Here is a 19,438-nt window from a genome sequence, read left to right as displayed (position 1 = left end):
AAAAGAAAGTCCAAAGGAGTTGCCGCGGCAAAGATCATCAGAGACTTAAATACTAAGAATCAGATCATGGATCATATTGTTGCAGTATTCTCTCATCCTCTGATAGAAATAGCCACCGCAACTGGAAGGAAAAGAAAAAGCAAACATATCACAAGACTCAGAAACACGAGATCGATGAATTAGGATGTGAGGAGTTAGACCCGCGAACAGAAAGAAACCGAAACAGAGAGGAACTGCCAGTCGCGACGAGGCGGTCGCTAGAGCAAACGGCGGCGCGAGACAGATTGTTTCTAAGCTCTGCGCATGGCTCTTTATAAAGGCGTGCGGGTAAGAAACCCTAAAAGGCCGAGACGCTGTAATATGGGCCGGGCCCGTTTACAGGATCGATTGTGGTCAAGAAGTTTCAATAACGAGAGCTCTGAAAAAAATCTACAATCAACGTTGATAGAATTGCATCTATTTTTATTTTTTGATAGAAATGCCCTGATAGACCTCTTTGATCATTCAGAACTCTATCGATTACACTTCTACATACTCACTGTTACAATGTTCAGAATAATAGCTCCCATTTGGACAGAGTGCGCTAACAGTTCAGGACCTGGAACTTGGTAAGCCAAGCCAGATATTACAAACTTGTCACTCTCCTCCCTCCTAACGCCACATCAAAGCTACTGTACTATACAACCGATCTCTGCGCCCGTTTTTAGCGTTTCTCCCATGCCCATTTGCTCGGCCTGAAAATCTGCCGCAGGAGTGCCATCTTGGGAACATTCCAGTTTTCGACATGCCTGAACAGGTTAACAGCAGCTGTATCTGTCAGTCACCAGTCTCGCAGAACACATGGTTCTCGTTTACATAATCAGTTAAGCTCATGAAACGATGGATTGATTACCTGCACACCTTCCCCGACTCAGCGTCGAAGTAGTATTCAGTGTATCCGGTTGCTGGAAAATACAGGGAGGCGTTAGACCACGAACCAACTTTCAGATTTGCACCAACCGAACAAGCTCAAGATGTGCACATATAGAGGCATCCTCGTGAACTCACCGGAGAGAATGGGCCTCCACGGGAACGACATGATGCAGCTGAAACGCCAGTGACCAATTGATTTGTCCTGCAACCAAGGGATCATTCCATTAAGCTGCTGTAACATTGGTTAGTCGACACGGCAAGTGCCATATATCGCACCTGGAGATCCTCCCATTTAGTCAGCTTCATGTCGGACTTCTCCAGCAGGGACCCGAAGTTGGTGCAGTTCCTCTTGAACCGCTGCAGGCCTCTGAAGGAGCCCGCCGGATCGGCGAACTCGCAGTCCTCCTCGTACGCCCGGAGCGTGAGATTCCCTGTCAGGCAACAAAACACAAGACGTGTATGGTTTAAGCTTGAATCCTCGACGAAGCGGTGCAAATCACAAGGTGTAGGACTTGATTCTTGACCTGTAACGAAGTATGACCGCGCGAAGTCATCCTTGATGGCCTCGGCGACCTGCGTTGGGCCTAGGGTCGACAGGGACTCTGAAGCGCTTTCGTCATTTGTAGCTTCGGCGTCTCCCTCTGGAGACGGCGGCCGGAAGAAGGAAGCGGCGACGCCGAGGGCCTCGGAGGCGTACCACGCGGCCTTGAGGACGACGTTGTCCGACTCGGACCCGGAGGGCGTGCCGGTGCTCGGGCCCTTCTGCGCGTGCGATCGGAAACGTCGTCTGGAGTGGACTAATGCTGGTCGCCGGAGGACCGGGCCAGTACTCCGGTGGTGATGGCCGGTGGGGAGGGGAGAGGTAGGAGCTGGGTGCAGCAAGGCCATTCCTGTTGCCGGAGCTCCGGTAGCGTCGACAAGCTAGCTAGGGACCGAGGAGTGGCAGAGCCACTTGTTTGGCTTTGGCGTGTACTATTGCTGCATTCGAGTGTGAGGCTGCGATTAAACGCTGAAGAGATGATTGTTTTCGGACTTTGAAAATATGTGGTTACAGTAACAAAGGTGTGGACGATTATTCCACCGAAACAGCGCAGAAAAGCGTAACTGAATGAGCATGCAACACATCTGAATCTCCGCACCAAATGTCACGGGGATTTGTTCATTTGCCGCAAATGATAAAAAATCGCATCAGGATCAAACTTAACAGCACGTCGCAGTTCAACCACAACCTCCTTTTTTTTTCTCAAAACAATGGGCCTCCGAATCAATTTCTCCTATAAATGATGCTAGACTACCCAGCCAGCCAGGCCACCTGAGAGGGGCAAAACAATCTGAACCGTCCGTTTCGCTAGCTACAGTAAATTCCAATCCCGCTTTTCACCACAGCCGTCGGATATGGTAATTTTTTTTCCACCAGCCTCTGCTTGTTCTGAGTGCATGACTCTTGGGACCGTGCGTGTGTGGGACCGTTTATTTGAGAGAGTGAGGGTACGTGCTCGCGTCGCTTGAAAAATGAAAACCGTGAAAACCCTAACTTTACCGAGAGCTTCCTCTCCCCAATCCCGTGCCTCCCTCTCCTCCACCAATCCAGTCCTCCTTTTTTCGTCCCCAATCCGCGGCGCCGGAGAAGAAGCGGCCAGCCCGAGCAATGGAGGTGCTTGCAGCAGTCAGCACGGCTTGGGCACGGCCGGAGACGGTCCGGCGCGTGGCGGATCCGCGGCGTCTACCGCAGGCGCGGCGCGGCCGGAGACGGGCGGCATGGGGCGGATCCGCGGCAGCTGCGACCGGAGGCGCTGTGCGCGGCCGGAGACGGTCCGGCGAGTGGCGGATCCGCGGCAGCGGCGACCGGAGGCGCCAGGCGCGGCCGGAGACGGTCCGGCGAGTGGCGGATCCACGGCGGCGGTCAAGGAGATGCAGCTGATCTTTGCAACTGCGGTTTTATGATTCATATTTTTGGGAACTGAAAGTTTCCTCATGACCTCAAGGGTATTGTTGCAGCAACCGCGAGCTCGCTATGCACGACTCAGCTCAGTCAGCTGGGAAGCGATGCCAGAAATAGTCCAGGCCCCTTGCGTTGGTGGTGGATGCCTGCATAAAAGTTGCTCATGATGTGTGGAACCACAGCTCCGTCAATCACTAGGTGATCTATTCCCCTGAATAAATTTCGTTTTTTTCTTGATTTGGTAGAAAACCTGCTCATCTTTGAGCAGCGTTTCTTGTTGGATTTCCGTTGAGGAAAAGCTTACGGTTCTCATGACTACTGCGTATATACACGAGCATGCTTGTTTTTAGCGAGTCTAAAAGAAATAGTAGGGTTAAATAGTAATGTTCTTATGTAATATATTCCTAATTTCCTTCAGAAGTAGTGAAGGGCAGGTGAGCTGGTCGGTGCTGCTAAACCCCCTCCTCTTTCTAGATCCCCATGATTTGTACTCCTCTATTTCGATTTGAGATGAAGATTTTTATCGGTGCTGCTGCTTCCGGGTTTGTGCAGGATTGGATACAACATGGTCATTTATGTGGTGGAGAGGGAGTCCTGGAGGTCATCGTCAACCAGAGATTGCTAATGGTATTGCTGTAATTTCTGCCTATCTCTATATTTATCTTTCTTTTTCATGTCCATCATGTTGTGTTAAAATTAGTGCCACATTTTCCTTGCAACTAAGTTACAACTGAGAAAGAGCCTTTGTGTCACATTTGCCTACAGAGGAAGCGACCCAGACAAAAATAAGTACTGTCTTTCTGGGCATTCTTGAATTTATTGGTATCTATACCAACATGCTAATTATTTTTCCAATGATTTTTTACCTTGAAATAGCAAGAAATCATATGCTATGGTAATCTTTGTATAATATACTACCAAGTGATTTAAGTAGGTGTACTCGTATTCAAGTTTCTACTAACTGGATTCTTTACTTTCAACATGTTTCAGTTCTTTCCTGAGGCAAATGAGGTTACTATTGCAAGACATACAACCTTTGTGCCATTGTTTATATTTGTAAGTGGATGTATCCCTTTGTTAGAGCTCATGCTCCATTGATTACCTTTAATGGGGAGCTAGAAACTCTTATCCTGTAATTCCATATTTGTAGATTTGACAATTGATTAGACTTCTATATTGGACGTTGCAAGAGGGATTATTTTCCTTCCGTAGTATTGTTCGACTCATATCTTTTTATTTTACATTTTTCAGCATTTTTTGCTTAATCTTTGTCATTTTTGGATCTTGGTAAGGTTTGGAGCGTATCAAACCTTTGCATTTATGGTAACCCTTTTAATTACTAAAAATAATGGAGTTTTCCATTCTGTGAGTTTCTATTTTTATTTCCCTGGATGTCGAGTTAGTTTTGGTGAGGCCGGTTCAGGCCCGATCCATTGCCTCCTTCATGCTCCAGACCAAGCTCTCCATCAAGGTATATAAAATATCCCTCTTGAGAATACTATAGTGAGTTTGAGATTGGTTAGTAATGTATTGAAATACAGCCAACCTGTTTTTATTATGGTGGCTTTACTATTTCACACTGTAATATTTATCCCTCATTTTGGTCGTGCTGCAATGTTTTTAAAATCTTCATTATGCGTGATCACAAGTGATCATATTTCTTATAAATTAAACTATTGCCAGGCGTGTCCTACATCCTGATACTTATGCATATAATGGAAAGTTCATTGCTGCTGGGCTGTGATGTCTTTATAATTCCTGAACTGTGCACTATTTTTCTCACCCACAGCCAAGTGGCGGGTGAAGCTGGAGCCAGAGCGCACGCCAAGTGACGGCGACAGCCGGACGCGGCAGCGGCGGTAGGCAGCGTGCGCCAAGTGACGGGGCGGGTGGATGCCGCAGCAGCAGCTCCCCCTCCCCCTTCTCTTCATCTCTCTAATGGGTAAGTCGATCCCTCCTATTGTCCATATTGGAAATGCCATATATACACCTCGCAGGAAGCTGCTGCACCACATACTGTCTACCTTGTGTGTTAATGCTCAAGGTTTTACATGCTACCGCTAGAGTAGTTCTTGCTTGTGTATTGTTCTTTTTATGCATCTCAAAGCAATGTGAAACTGGTATCTTTTGCTGTTATACATCTTCCTTAAACATAAAACATTAATTTGAAAGTTCAACAAGTGGCTATCTAAGCTTTTCTTCAGTTCTGAATGTTGTGGAGAAATATAGAGCAGCGATGGTATTATCTAGGTGGTCCAAGCACTTCATATTCATCCACTCACTCTGCACTAATTCTGTGACCTGTCACTTCCACTTAGATCAAAGCATCCATACAAATCACTTAGAGGTTAAGCAATGCAATCTCTACATAATACGCAGTACACAAAAAATTAGTTGATCAGCTTTTGAGCAGTTCTCGCATGAGGCAATAAATACAGTATTTTCAGTGGTCCTCTGGAATACCTTTTTAAATTCCTCTGCTAGAGTGTTTTGTTATGGCTTTTGGTTCTCTAACATATTTTAAAGTTTGTCATATTTCAGAAATATCAGAGCTTATACCTGGATAAAGGTATGAAGAATCTGATGGCAATTGATCCCCCGTTGGTAAGTAGGTCTACAGAAACATTAAATTTACTGTGTGCTATTTTTAGCTTTGCCTACAATACAATGCTCAAATAGTGATCATCTATATACATCCCGAGCAAAGACTGGATTGTGTTCTTGTTACCAAAATTTAACAGTACCTGTTGTGTTTATCAACATAATTGAAGTATGGAAGAAAAATACATATCATATACTCATTGTTTCCTAGAACCACTGGCCTGGCAAAGGACCTGCATAAAAAGTAGTATTGTTGCTTGATTTTCTGTACTAGAGAGTTTAATGCTCATCGTTTCCTAGAGCCACTGGCGTTCCCTCTAATATGGTTACGTGTTTAATGCTCATTTGTTACTAATTGTATGATCAGCAGTTCAACACTACCAATCTTCCCCAGATAAATTATTTACTTCATGATGTCCCTAAATCAAATTATCCGAGCCTATCCAAATATATAGTTTAGAAAATGAGTACGAGAATTGGAATACTTCTCTTCTTCCACTGCAGCTACAATTTATATGTACAAGTGATATTTACTAGCTGAATTTCTCATCACATGATCGATCCTCACATGTCAAATACAATTTCCTTACTTTTTCCATACAAGTAGTAGACTAAAATTTGACGAGTCTTGCTCCAAGCATTTGCTGCAGTATGGTTTTTTATATGGTTTAAGTTAAACGATGTGACAGTTTACAAACAGTTGGTGAGCACTGCTGGTTGTTAAGATTATTTGAGAGTTGGAGGATATTCTTCTTCAGGTAGCCTAATTGTTTTAGTTTGGTTGTCGATCCAGCTCCAGTAATGCTTGTTCATTATTCAGATCCAGCTTGGCTCGACAGAAAAAAACAGATCGAGAATGTTGTTTCTCTTTCCATGTGTAACAATAATGCATTAGAGCAGAACGATTTGCGCACTTTGCTAAATAAAGCAAATATAATGAGAAGTTTGGGCAGTCGCTTAAACACTGATCAAATTTGAAAAATCATTTAGAATCTGGAAAACTGCTCTAATATTGCTTTAGTTTTGAGAAGAAGTAAATGTTGATATGTGCTGCTACTTTGCTAAAATATAATGATATGAACTTACTTATTGTATTTAGACTGCATGTATCCAAAAAATGCAAGATACGCTCGCTTGTTATCTTCTCTTGTTAGTTCAATAATACTAGGTTTAGGTGTTGTTGTTTTTATCAGTGCTCTGGATTTCTCACTGCAAGTCGCATTGATGTTGTCCGATATGTGCAAATCCTTGGTCTGCCATGATCGTTCATTGACTGAATCCACGCCCACTTCAGTCGACGAGGTTTTTGTCCTGGCGTGCAACGGTGGCTCTAGAAATGGAAACAGCGAGGGTGCTAAACTCCTCTCTTGTTTTCACCATCACGTCTATTCACTGCAAGATTTTCGATTTAGGTCTAGAATTTGCATATGGCACAACGTGCAGCCTCTATGCCAAATTATTTTAGGTTATCTGGAATGGATTTATAGAACCAGACGAAATAGAGAACCTGCTATTTTTAGTGTGTATACAATGTTCGAGCAGTATTCTAGAAATTGCCGCTATGCGCCTGCTGGGCCAATTTAGGTGCCACTTTATGTTAAACCAGCAATACTCGTCTGGCTTAGTTATTGCATTCCCAGTCAGTTTTATTTAAAACACCAGCTGAGCATGTGAGCTAAATGAATTGCTTTGGCCAACACTGAATATTAGAAACAACATTATAGGATGAACATAGTTTCGCCATTTCCCTTGCTGATCTACTTGAGTTACTACACTTGTTGCACTTTTAGCCTCTTCTATGAACGGCTCAGTTCATTTCCACGTTGTGATATAGTAGATTGTTAACTTCAAATGGCCAGTTGGTGTAAGTAGGACTTCTACTTAGTCTGGAGTTATATGTTTGGTTATCTGTGGTGTCAGATGCTTGCCATTTGTGCATATGTTTTAAATTAGCAAAATTCATTAGTACAACCAAATGCCAACGGTCTTGAAGATATACTACAAATATTTACTTTCTTGCCCACCAGGTCACCGCTGGTCGGGAGCGTCGCTGTGCGAAGAGCAGGTGGGGCCGCATCAGCCGTCGCCTTGGGTCCTGCCGCTCCTCCCCAATCTCCCGCCTCGACGTGTAGAGGGGTCGAAGCTGTGGGGGATGCAACATTGACGGGCGGGCATTCGCTGGAGGGGTGCGTCCTGGAGGAGGGTGGCGGCGTTCCAGTGAGAGGCCCTGGGTTGGGAGGAGAGGACGTGGGAGGAGGACGAGAAGGGGTGAGGGCGCTCGACCCCGCCGCCCAGCAACGCCGACGGCCAACATCTACAGTGACGCCGGTGACCAACACCTCCTCTTCTCCCTTCTTCCACCCCTCTCTGGATTTCAGGCGCTCATGGACTTTGGATTTTGCAGCTAGCGTTGTGCGACACCTCCATCGGAGATCCCTATCGAAGCTTGCACGGGCTCCGCGTAGCCGCCGCCGCGCCTCCTCGTTCTGTGGGCGGTGCCATCAAGGACATCTCCCCAAGCGTGGTCTCCACCAGCAGCACCCCCTGGCGCTCGCACGGGAACCGGCCGGCACGTCCGTCTTCACCAGGCCAAGAAAGATTAGGTGAGCACAATGTCATCTCCTTCCTTATCCATGTGTATTAGTTTAGCCTCCATTCCTTAAGTCCATGCCTCCATTCCTAATTCCATGCCAAGATTTGATTCAGAAAATAGTCTGTTTCGGGAATGTGCAGTTGGAGAATTTGTTCAGATTGGTATGGTTGTTGTTCGTGCTCCACCTGAGCTTTTCTGCATTCTTCTCCCTTTATCATATTTCTGGCCCTCCCCACGCGAGCTTCCTCATCTGATTCCTCTAATTTAATTTTTATTTTGTATCTAGGGTTTGGGTGTCCAGGAGATTCACTGACAGCAGCACCAGCCATCATTGGTTTTTATGGACTCCATGGCTGTTGTAAGAGGTATGCTTATCCTACTAAGATATATTTCTCTCTCTCTCTCTCTCTCTCTCTCTCTCTCTCTTCCACGGTATCCAGCATCATTCAATATTTCTCGCTTTGTTGCTTGTCACTTTTTCTCCGGTGGAGGTGTTTGTTACAATTTTTTACTGCCTTAATGCTTTCCCGTCTTGATCGATCTAATAATGCATCTCTCTGTTTGGTGGAACAGGAATGGAGCAAAAGGGTGATTTTTTTGGTGGGTCTGATCGTTGTTGTTCTGCTTGATTACCACAACAATAGGGTTGCTCCCTCCTGCAAAGTATCGACCACATCTATGCCTCCCTCCACATCCTCTCCTCCATTTATATCTACATATTTTTTTGTGTAAGAAGAAGAGCAGCAATTTTATCCAGAGAAATATATTTAAAGTCATAGATAATAGTGTTGATTGTAAAATTTCTTAATCCCCAGGCCATATAATAAAAGGTGAAGAGCGGCGCTAGGGAACCACGCCTAGGAGCATGCTCATGGTGGTACCTACATCGCAACAATGCATGGTTACGGATGTCCTCAGCCCGAGCTAGGCTTCCTTGTCGATGACTTGCCATCTACAACATCTCTGCAGGTATACAAACTCTTTCTTGTCTCTTTGATTTTCAGTGACATCGCTTTGGTTTATGCTTGATTCGGTGTGCATTGTGATTTTTATCTTTTTAGGATTGTTGCTTGGTTGGATATAGAAACAAATGAAGATGTGGAAAGGTGCGGATTCGACAATGATATATAGCTGTTAATTTTTCTGCTTGGTGTTGTTCCCTACTAAAAAGAAAAGCTCTATATGATTGTGACATGATAATTGTGAGGATATGAGGCTTCAAGAAATAACCGTCAAATTAAGGCTGAAACTTTTGTCTACATCCCCAACTTAGTGTCATCTGTTTAAAAATTCTACAAGTTTGGTGATGAATTTTATCTCATTTGATAGTACTAGGTGCATCAATCACTGGCCTCTTCATCCCTCCTGTTTCCTTTGGATTCTAATCGTCTTGTCCATGTAGGATTCTTGAGGGGAACAGTTCATCACGGGGCGCTGTTTCCAGGGGCAAATTGCGGTGTTGGTGTTGCTTCACAGGTTTGGTGAGATACTTCAGGTGTTACTGTTATCATTGTTGTGCATTGCCCATGTTAAACTTTTGCTCTTTTACGCTGAGGGGTTGCCGTGGGAACCGCATCGGCTCTGTTTTCTGCTTATTGTGTGTGCTCTGTTGACCACATAGTGGCTGCTTCATTTCTTCTTCTGTTCCTTGACATGTGCGGTGATCGGTTTGCTTTGTGTGTTGTCCAATCTGTTCTAGCTATCAAGTTTGATTACCGGTGATATGTAATACCCAATTGGTCTATAGCCAAATCACTTGGGTGGGCACATGATATGTATGCCACCTAGCAACAGCCTGTATTGACACATCTTCACTGCTATTTTGGAATGTAATTATTGGTTTTTTGCTTTGCCGGATTGATCTCTACCTCTTATTCTCTGGACTTATATTATTTGAGATTTTTGGGATGCTAAATATTGCTTTTTTGCATTGCAAGATTGATTTATACCTCTTATGTTCCGAATCTATATTATTTAGGACTTACGATGTGGGTTTCTTATATTTGTTGTCTGTATTTTGGCACTTTCCTTACTCTGAAAGTGTATTCTGATATGTTGTGCATTTGTGCATAAAAGAGCCGACTTACAACAACATTTCGGGACAACATGCCACCGTGGAACGAAATCATGGTTAAGTAGATGTATTGTGCAATTCTATAAGCCCGAAAAAAAAGCTTCAAGCTTCGTTCAATCTAATATTCTACTTTAAATTTCTGTTCAGTAGTACACAAAGTAGGAGCAATCATTCTTGCCCATTCCAGAGTGTATATACTATCTGCTCTACAGAAAATTTGTTGGTTATCATCTCCTATATCTTTGACAGTGACCCTGCATATACTTCTTTTGCGAATACGCAAAATCCTTGTGTATCATTGCATTAAAAGAGAAACAGTTATAGAGAGTACATATAATATCTGAAGTATTGTAGTTTTTTTGGGTGTATCAGCTTTATTATTACAGCTGTTATGTCTGTCTATGGAGCCATTTGCAATTGATGCCAGTGATAGTAAAAAATTAAAGAGTCTACCACTGTTTTCATGGTCACATGATATACTACCTCTTTGTGTAAGCTCTATGCAGAATACATTTTGGAAGTTTAGACATGCATGGTTGGCTAATAACGTCTTTGGAAGTTTGATATACTTATTTGAACCTGTAGCTCTATGCAGAATACATTAGCATTGTGTAAAATTCTTTCTAAGCTCTCATTTCTTATATTAGCAGAATACATTTTGGAAGTGTAAACATGCATGGGTTATTTTTTTCTCGAATTTGGTAGCAAACCTGCATTATTGCAGTTCCATACAATAGCGAAGGTTATGCTAGCAAGAGTGTCAGTGTACCATAGTTTCTTATTTGATATTGATGAGCTGATATGCTCTTGATGGATGGTACTGTTTGTATTTATAGAGATGCTACTAGCTTAAGAAGTTTTTTTATTGCTTATCTCTGTTTCTTGCTGAATTACAGTGTTAAATCAAGTAGCAGTGACCCTTTTTGTATTCATTATCTTTGCTATTGTATGGAGCTGCCAGTACCGCATAAGTTAATGAGCAAGAGGTGGTTAAGAGGTGGTTGATCGCCGTCCTGTAGGTTAGCTTTGCAGAGCTGCGGCCAGATGGACCGTGGACGCGCGTCCAAAGGTACCTAACATGGCCCAGGAGTGGCACCGGTGTGCTTGGCAGTGAGCCAGGTGAGTTTCCCTCTATCTTTCTTCCTCTTTGCACCTGGTCTCTCTCAAACAAATTTCTTGAAGCATATGTTTGTGAGGTAGTGAGGTGTGAACAGGTAGTGAGGTGTAAATACGTTCTCAAAGTTTCCTGAAGCTTATATTTGTGCATGATCTGTGGCACCTAACAAAGGTATTGGAGTTAAGAGGTGGTTGATCGCCGTCCTGTAGGTTAGCTTTGCAGGAGCTGCGGCCAGATGGACCGTGGACGCGCGTCCAGTGCACGAACATGGCCCAGGAGTGGCACCGGTGTGCTTGGCAGTGAGCCAGGTGAGTTTCCCTCTATCTTTCTTCCTCTTTGCACCTGGTCTCTCTCAAACAAATTTCTTGAAGCATATGTTTGTGAGGTAGTGAGGTGTGAACAGGTAGTGAGGTGTAAATACGTTCTCAAAGTTTCCTGAAGCTTATATTTGTGCATGATCTGTGGCACCTAACAAAGGTATTGGAGAACCGAGGTGGGGTCCAAACGTAACATGACCTCTATTTTATTAGCCTTTGGTGGTTTATACATGATTATTAGACTAATCTTTGGATCCATTTATTGTGCAGGGTATTGATTTGGATCAACATTTTGATTGCAAGATATTTTTTGCAAGTGGCCAATTGCGATCACACTTATTTGAAACCCATACGTCGGTGATGAAGGAGCTTACCACCATCGAATGTGTCAATGCTATATGGGCCATGCATGCGACAAACCAGGTATGACTAGGGCATTTCCCGTTATGTTTTTGGCACTTCTTTCCTATTCTGCATTTCTTAAGGAAAAATATAATGCAGTGGGCTTGATAATTTGAGTAACGAGTATTTAATCTGCTAAAATTTGATACAGAATTAAATTTTAGTGTGGTCATATTCTAAAACATAGCTCTAAATTTTTCATTAGAAAATATCTATATTCTAAAACACAGCTCTATATTTTTTCCGGCTAGGAAGGTCATTCTAGGTCATAAGCCCTTAATTACTACCAGACATATTGAAACTTGTCTATTGACCACCAGAAACTGCTTTCTTTCTCTGTGTGTTGGCCATTTCAGTGCAATTGTTTGATTGCTGCCAGTGGCTTTTCCCGTTCTTCTTTCTTCCTATTTAATTATGGCATTTAGCGTCACTGGACAGAGAAACGAGTATATATGCTTTCATTCGGAGGAGGTTCTCTTCGGATGACCAACAAGTAGAGCCGATGATGATGTTAGAGCCTAAGGTGATCATGTTTGATAGTGATGACGATGATGTTAGGTCCTACATTGATATTCTCTTAGTGCTGCATTTATACTTAAGCCATTCGGTAGCCGCAATTGTTAATTCGAAATAGTGTGAGATATATTTTTTAGAGAAGTTCATATGTCGAGCCAACATTCGTGCAATCTACATGTTAATATGGGCCCAACTCCTAACGTAAGGCTTATAGTTTTGATGTGTTTATCTTCATTCTTTGTGCCGGTGGTGGCGTGGGCACTCTGCAGCAATGCCCACGGAGGATGGCAGCATTGAGGGCCGCCCGTGGGGAGAAGACGAGGAAGAGGGTAAGGCGGTGGGGCAGACGGAAGTGAGTTCGCTCGATGGATTTGATCCGATGGTCGTGCGCCCGGAGGACGCAATGCATGCGATCCCTCGGATGATTAGCAAGTGTTTTCCATATATTTATTGGCTATCTTGACAGGGTAGCTTTTGCTCATATGGTGACAACATAGGGCTTCCTTGAATTGGATTTCTTTCATAGTCCCCTGCCTGGTGCATTGTACATGTATTTTTTCATTTTCGCACTAATTGAGTTGTTGCCTTGAAATTTCTTGAGATTCTTTGTTCCAAAAGGGGGCCCTTATGTTAAGGCCAGTTTGCAGATCGCCTTTTCTTTGCTCACATTGTGCCATGATTTGTCTCCTTACTCCTCTTGCTTGTTCAATTTTTTGCGACCGCATTGCTCCAGCTTCCTGATGATTCGGAGTCTCACACTCATGATTCGGGAGATGGAAGCATCAACAATGCTCTAGCATGTCCTTTAGCTATGATATTTACTTACTTTATTTATTTATATGGGCCACTATTGGTAATCGACATTTAGTTATCATCGGTGAATATGGGCTACTATGGTAATCGACATGTTGAGGAAACATGTTAGCTCTACCTTTTTCGTTGAGCTGGGCATGTCTTTTGAAGTGCACAAATATTAGATATGTTTTCAAAGGAACATATTGTCATGGTGTAGTGAAGGATGATTGCATTTTACTTTTTTTTGTTTCATTAAGTTATGGGTTCATGGAATGAAAAATGTAGGAGTTTCGTACATAACGGATTTTTTTCATTTAGTTATGATCTCATGTCAATTCTTTTTGTTCAAACTACTGATAACAATTAGATTCAGCTTGATCTCTTGAATCCTGCCAGTACGCCATATAAAGGGTTGTGCCATGGACAGCAATTTCACTAGAGCACTTGCATTTACACATATGGATTTATGCATCAATGTTTGTTTGACATGTAGTTTTGATGTTTCTCAATATGACGCCAATTTGTCTCCAGAACTGATGACGTATCAACGGCATCAAGATTCAGAGACTTTAATATTGACAGTTCAGAAAGCATATCCTTGAGTGAACTAAAGAGAAAAGAGCCTGAACTTGAGAGGGAAACACCACCATCTCGAAAGCTGCCGAAGACCACATGTTTTGGGAACCACAAGTCAAACAAGCGGGGGAAGAAATCGAAATGAGCTGCAAGTTAGGCTAGACCTTGCTCCTATACTTCATATGTTCTTTGTATCTGATCAAATCTGTTCGTTGTTCCCTAGACTATTTTTGTGGTAGCATGTAGCGAGGTTGAACCCTGTAGTGCTATATCTGTTGCTTAACTTAGTGAGAGGCCTATTTCTGCATTTCATATCTTGCTCAGGGAGGTTTTTCTTCTTGCACTTTTTTTTCTTTTTTTTGGTGGTGTTTTTTCTACATTATTATTACTTTGCTGGAAGTTGTAAGATTTTGCAACTACTGTGAGCATTACACATTTGTTAATCTGTTTTGATATGCCGTGCATTATCGGTGATGCAGTTGTGTTTTGTCTGAATTTTTGACTGAATCTCGGGATCTTTGTGAGAACGAAAGCACCGGTCTCAAAAACAGCCGAAGACCACTTGTTAGTGGTGGTCGTGTTCACAGAGCAATTATTATGGTTCTTGGAAGTTGAACAAGACAACGGAAATAGAAATGAGGTTCAAGTCATTAGCCAGAGTACCTCATATGCTTGCTCTGTATGTGATCAGCTATGTGTCTATGTGCTCTGTTCTCCCATCTGTTTTGTGCTATCTTGTTTTCCTTTCTATTTCCGTATGGGTATGTTGTCCTATCTATTTTGTGCACTATAGTTTAATTAGCAAATTTCTGTGAAATCTAAGAGCTTTAACTGTTTCAAAAGAACAACCTGATCCGTTCTCATCCTGGACTGTGTTATGGATATTGGCTAAATTCTATAGAGTGCACATAGGAATTTCACAACTTACCTTTTTCAATATACTCAGTGTTTCCATCCATCCATGTTGGAATATATGCTATACTTAATGTTTCTATTTATTCATACTCGAATTTATGCTGTAGGTAGCTAACGAGGGATCTATCAGAATGGTTACAATATTATCTCGCTTTTTCTCCACATTTTGTTTCGTGTGCATACCTACAGAAACATGGAGCTTTTGTGCTATCTGATCACGAACTCACTTGATTTACCCACTAACCGATTTGCTATATCTTACTTACCTTTCAGCTTTAGTACCATTGTTGTATTCTTACACTTTCATAGATTAAGATACCATGTAGAGATAACTGTACCATTGATTGATAGAGGTCTTAAATTGTTGTACAGTTAACATAAATTCGGCTAAATTCGGCTGAGGACGGCTGCACCATCACGGTTGCCAAGTGCATCTAAGGGGTCGGAAGAGGAAAAGGAGGGCGTACAAGGGGCAGAAGGAGCCGTGGCATGGGAGCAAAATGAGTAGCCAAAGGAAGGTGGAGGGACCATCGAGGACATTTTCTCCAACTCACGCCATCGGATGATGTTATAGCTCGCTTGAACGGCCACCCGACCCGAATGCCCTCCCTTTACCACTACGGTGACGACAACGGCAAGAAAAGTAGAGCTCCGCTCCGAGCCTTCGATATTAAAATAAGCCAAAACTTATGCTTCAAATTCTGATTGAATTCTGCCATTTGCGCGATAGCGCAACGGGTCATCTAGTTTCTTAGAGAGGCCGGTTCCATCACAGCACGAACGTAGCATGGATGTGTGGATCGCCTGGAAGCAGCACGAACGTTCTTCGGCAACATTCAGTGATAAATCAGGATCAGGAGGTACAGGTACTTGTGAAGTTTTGTCCACCAGAACTATATTCGCTTATCGGCTTATGTTCCTCGTTTTATATCGACCAACGGTAGCGACGCATTGGACAACATATGCATGTTTCTCCTGTCGGTCCTTCTCTGCAGAAGGAGCACCCGGTTAATTAAGCATGTTTCAAACATGAAATTAACAATGACAATGCCTTGCATAATGCATAATGCATAATGCATATGCATGCATGCTTTGCCATGACCAGGCAGGGACCTTGGATTCGTGCTGGTATAGAGATGCTGCCGGTGGATCGTTGTGAGGGCACCTCACGGTCGGCTTCCTAGAAAGTAGCATGGATGCAGCCTAGCTGCACATAGCCAGCTGCCTGCAGCTAATGCGCATAGCATGATCCTGGCTATGCGATCCGCAAGTGAGATGTGATTTCGACATGCTAACAGCCAAGTTACTGGAGTTGAGTGTTGACAGTACTAGTAGTATATTATTTGTAACTCGCAGATATATCGTATTTGAAGAACGTCACGTTCATAAATGGAGTATAAATTATTTGAAGAACAACGTCCCGAAAAGTGACGTAATTGAACTAAGACTGCTTCTGGTTCTCAGTGACTTGTGAGTTGTGAGTATGCTTTTTAGTTCTTCTGAAGGAAAACAAAAGACGAAGCTTCACTGCCCAATTAATTAGAAAACTAAACAAACATGTAGCACCTCTCAAAAGAGAAACGACCATATGCACGCACTAGTTTTCGCATCCGTGTTTCAAACGTACTCGGTGTCCATGTGGGAGGAGTCAAGAAGGGATTCATATGCATTCATTATCGTCGTCCTAGGCATCGGGAAAGGTTCCGTTGTGCTCGCTCTTCGGTCGCTCGAGATCGCTCTCCGGTCACTCGCGCTCCTTGCCAAAGGAGCGGCTCCCCGTAGGGTCAAACCTGCGTTGACCCGTAGTTGGGCTGAGCTCATGGGACGCTCATCGTTGCGTGTGATGGTGCCGCCTAGGTCCCCTTCCGGGTGTTGCAAAGATTCCCATGCCAACATCAGTTTGGACTTTACCTTGCAATCCCAGTTTCCCTGCTGCGCACAGAGATCCTTCAGTGTGTTGCCATCCGCAATGAAGAGGTGGCCCGTTCTTTGCGTGAGGAGGTGACTAAATTCAAGCTTATGTTGGCGCGTGTTACCGAGTCTATGGGACGTGCAGATCTATCCTCTGAGCACGAATCGTCTGCGGTTATTGATGATGATGCGGTCACTTTGATAGCTACAAAGGCTAGTGATGAAACGACTGATGACAAGGCCCCTAGAGAGTTGGATATGGTTGGGGAGGAATGCTTCTTTGGTTGTTTCTCCCCTAGGGCCTCCCGTCACCGCAACCCGATGTACCAATTGCCTCTGAGTGCGAGGGCATCAATGAGATCATGCATGTAATCCAGATCATGCCCAACTTGAAGGAGCTGTGTGAAGACCCCTCCCCCTCGTCTATCGATGGTTCACCTGCAGGTGGACTCACTTGTGACCTCTTAAGTGGCTTTCGCACCACCACAGGTGGAGGCAAGACGTTGTGGCAACAAGGTCATCGAGGCATCTGCTTTGGCACCTAGCTCTTAGGTGCTCTTTGCTTGTGAGCTTTGTGACCTTCTCGTTGGGTTGGAGGCGGCTAGCCTCGGATCTAGTAAGGAGAGTGCTCGCCTCCTAAAGGGGAATTCTTTGAGGAGTAAAATCCATAAGGTGAAAGAGTACCTGAGTAGTAGAAGCAAGAAAAGTGGGGCCACAAGAAAGGAGTCCGCGGTTGGTTGATAGATGTATCATGTATGTTGTCTGAGAGTTGGTGATTGTAGGAGTTACTTGCTTTAGGAGTAGTCCGCTTGTGCTCTAGGTGTTGTTGGTATTCGTTTTGACGGTTTGTTCGCCTAGTTTCTCGGTAAGCAACTAGTCAAGATTGGGGCAAAGCTTTTGCCTTCCTTTCAAAAAAAGGAGGGGTTCATACAAATGGATTGAATCCCCCCCTCCAACCAAACCAACCCAAGTTAATGGATCATTTTGATGCATGCACAGGTCGGGGCCCATTTAGAGAAAAAAAATCCAATGGATGAGACCTTGCCTGATTCAGCTATATTCATAGCAAAATGTTCGCAAACTCTAGAAAAAGGCCGATCTTCGCGAAGGGAAGATAAATCGCTCCGTACGCGACAAGTGGCGCGCTGTGGTGCGAGAAAATCCCTGGGAAGTGGTCTCCCTGCTCGCCACGTGTCGCAAGGGGAAGCAAGGTGGGGATGTGGGAGGAGAGAGAAGACTGGGTTGTGTCAGTTTTTCCCTTTTTCTTCTAGATTCGTTTTTTCAAAATGAAATATCTTGAGAACCGTAAGTCCAAATTGCGAACCGTTTTCACTTTTGAGATTCCCGCGTCGAGATCTTCAAAACTAGATCCCATGTTGATAGGTTTGGAGATACCTTTTTTCGTACTTCCAATAATATTATGATTGTACCTGTGGTGTGTACCTAACTGTACTCGTGTATCAACTAATAAGTACTTCTGTTTTTAGTGTATTTGGTGCAATTTTTCCCTTTACTTGCTAATCAGACTCGCCGTGTGCGGGATCAGACTGTACTTACGCGCGACTGTACCTGCTCGTGTGCGCCACTTCTGTACATGTATTTGCTCGTGTTCACGACTGTACCTGCTCGTATGCGCGTTTGTACCTGCTCGTGTGCGTGATGTACTTGTACTCGCTCGTGTGTTCAACTGTACTCGTGTGTTGTGCGTGACTGTACCTGCTCGTGTACGTGACTGTACCTGTTCGTGTCGCGACTGTACCTGCTCGTGTGTGTGACTGTACTTGTAGTCGCCCGTGTGTTCAACTGTACTCGTGTGTTATACGCAACTGTACCTGTGTGCTATATACAACTGTACTCGTGTGTTGTACGTAATTTGTACTCGTGTTTTATACGTACTAGCTAGTTGTACTTGGTCCCGACGTGATCCATGCATGTAGATAGCTGGACCAAGTACAGTTTCATGTGTTATACGTCTAGGTCCAATTATACAACACATGAGTACAACGTATATATACTTGATGTTTATCACGCAAGATGAATCGAAGCGGACTCGATGCTGACGGTTGTACTCGCGCGGCCGTGCACGGACGTACCCGTGAAGAGAGCCATGTGCCTACCGGACAGCCAACGTACTTGCGCATAGCCATATATGTACGCGGAGCGACGGACGTACTCGTGCCGAGACGGTACGGACGCGCTGCGCTAGCCTGCCACGCGTCAAGACGGGAGCGACCCGCGCGCTGATCGGTGGAGCGTTTTTCGCGGAGATTAGACCTCCGTAGAGGTCGGTCTTTACCTAGTCCTACCCCAAAATGTTGTATGAAGATTGATAGTGCTGGAGGCAATGGGATTTGAATGAATCAGCTTCGACAGCGGCGAGTTTAGACCGAGAGATGGTGACATTAGTGTGAGGGAGGAGACCGAGGAAATCAAAAGATATATAGAATAAAACAATATGAAGTGATTTTAATGAAAATAGTAGATTAACACCTAAAAGACCAACATGTTTAGCCAGGTTGAATGTGCTTTAATGGCGATGCCCGGGTGCTCTGCCTGAGATGATGTGTGTTGCGTAGGTGTGCAATTCTCAGACAAAATCAACATATGAAGATGTTGGTAACAACAGCGTATGCGAGTGTTGTTTTTTTTTGTTGCAAGTGTCACTGTGGAGAACTAGTACCTCAACCAACACGTAGGGATCTTATAATTGGGTGAAACCCCGCTTCAGAAGTATTTTAGTGAAAACCAAGATTTTTAACGGATACGG

The 19,438-nt window shown here is 43.9% G+C and overlaps 2 protein-coding genes, 1 long non-coding RNA gene and 1 pseudogene across 20 annotated transcripts; 2 read left to right on the top strand and 2 right to left on the bottom strand.

Moving 5' to 3' along the window:
* Window positions 1–32: 32 nt before the first annotated feature.
* On the bottom strand, window positions 33–105 carry LOC127337844 (small nucleolar RNA Z199; annotated as a pseudogene).
* Window positions 106–441: 336 nt separating this feature from the next.
* Window positions 442–1,893, bottom strand: LOC127336446 (uncharacterized). Its single transcript, XM_051363250.1, has 5 exons — window positions 1,437–1,893; window positions 1,189–1,343; window positions 1,048–1,114; window positions 893–944; window positions 442–788 (listed from the first exon to the last, which is right to left on the bottom strand). Exons 1-5 carry the CDS (start codon window positions 1,798–1,800, stop codon window positions 704–706), a joined length of 723 nt encoding a protein of 240 aa, XP_051219210.1. The 5' UTR covers window positions 1,801–1,893; the 3' UTR covers window positions 442–703.
* Window positions 1,894–2,691: 798 nt separating this feature from the next.
* On the top strand, window positions 2,692–7,777 carry LOC127336445 (uncharacterized). Of its 2 annotated transcripts, none has more exons than XR_011752661.1 (6): window positions 2,692–3,052; window positions 3,407–3,481; window positions 3,845–4,325; window positions 4,644–4,796; window positions 5,381–5,458; window positions 7,483–7,777. It is a non-coding gene; the product is annotated as an uncharacterized lncRNA (long non-coding RNA). The 2 variants fall into 2 exon arrangements; XR_011752660.1 differs by having other exon boundaries at window positions 2,695–3,052; window positions 5,396–5,458.
* Window positions 7,778–7,950: 173 nt separating this feature from the next.
* On the top strand, window positions 7,951–13,140 carry LOC139836164 (uncharacterized). Of its 17 annotated transcripts, none has more exons than XR_011752656.1 (10): window positions 7,951–8,058; window positions 8,335–8,413; window positions 8,622–8,776; window positions 8,864–9,017; window positions 9,110–9,154; window positions 9,451–9,524; window positions 11,449–11,547; window positions 11,643–11,732; window positions 11,827–11,979; window positions 12,744–13,140. XR_011752656.1 is itself a non-coding variant. In XM_071826691.1 (10 exons), the coding sequence occupies exons 5-10, from the start codon at window positions 8,989–8,991 to the stop codon at window positions 12,828–12,830; spliced, it is 492 nt and encodes a 163-aa protein (XP_071682792.1). In that variant the 5' UTR covers window positions 7,969–8,058; window positions 8,162–8,209; window positions 8,335–8,413; window positions 8,622–8,776; window positions 8,864–8,988; the 3' UTR covers window positions 12,831–13,140. The 17 variants fall into 17 exon arrangements, 4 of the variants coding, with proteins under 4 accessions (XP_071682793.1, XP_071682794.1, XP_071682791.1 ...); XR_011752651.1 differs by having other exon boundaries at window positions 11,629–11,732; XR_011752652.1 differs by having other exon boundaries at window positions 9,451–9,529; window positions 11,454–11,547; window positions 11,629–11,732.
* Window positions 13,141–19,438: the final 6,298 nt, after the last annotated feature.

The sequence above is a fragment of the Lolium perenne genome, chromosome 2, assembly GCF_019359855.2.
Source record: "Lolium perenne isolate Kyuss_39 chromosome 2, Kyuss_2.0, whole genome shotgun sequence".
Lineage (NCBI taxonomy): Eukaryota > Viridiplantae > Streptophyta > Magnoliopsida > Poales > Poaceae > Lolium > Lolium perenne.
The sequence above is the reverse complement of the archived record's forward strand: the minus strand, read 5'-3'. Positions and strand labels throughout refer to the sequence as shown.

What these genes read in the sequence shown, in the direction of transcription:
- LOC139836164 (XM_071826692.1), top strand. Translation starts at nt 8,989, where the DNA reads ATGACTTGCCATCTACAACATCTCTGCAG. An exon ending in CATCTACAACATCTCTGCAG is followed by an intron (nt 9,018 to 9,109) that starts GTATACAAACTC and finishes TTATCTTTTTAG; the next exon opens with GATTGTTGCTTGGTTGGATA. An exon ending in TGTGCTTGGCAGTGAGCCAG is followed by an intron (nt 11,548 to 11,826) that starts GTGAGTTTCCCT and finishes TTTATTGTGCAG; the next exon opens with GGTATTGATTTGGATCAACA.
- LOC127336446 (XM_051363250.1), bottom strand. Translation starts at nt 1,800, where the DNA reads ATGGCCTTGCTGCACCCAGCTCCTACCTCTCCCCTCCCCACCGGCCAT. An exon ending in GCGGTCATACTTCGTTACAG is followed by an intron (nt 1,344 to 1,436) that starts GTCAAGAATCAA and finishes GTTGCCTGACAG; the next exon opens with GGAATCTCACGCTCCGGGCG. An exon ending in GAGTCGGGGAAGGTGTGCAG is followed by an intron (nt 789 to 892) that starts GTAATCAATCCA and finishes TAACCTGTTCAG; the next exon opens with GCATGTCGAAAACTGGAATG.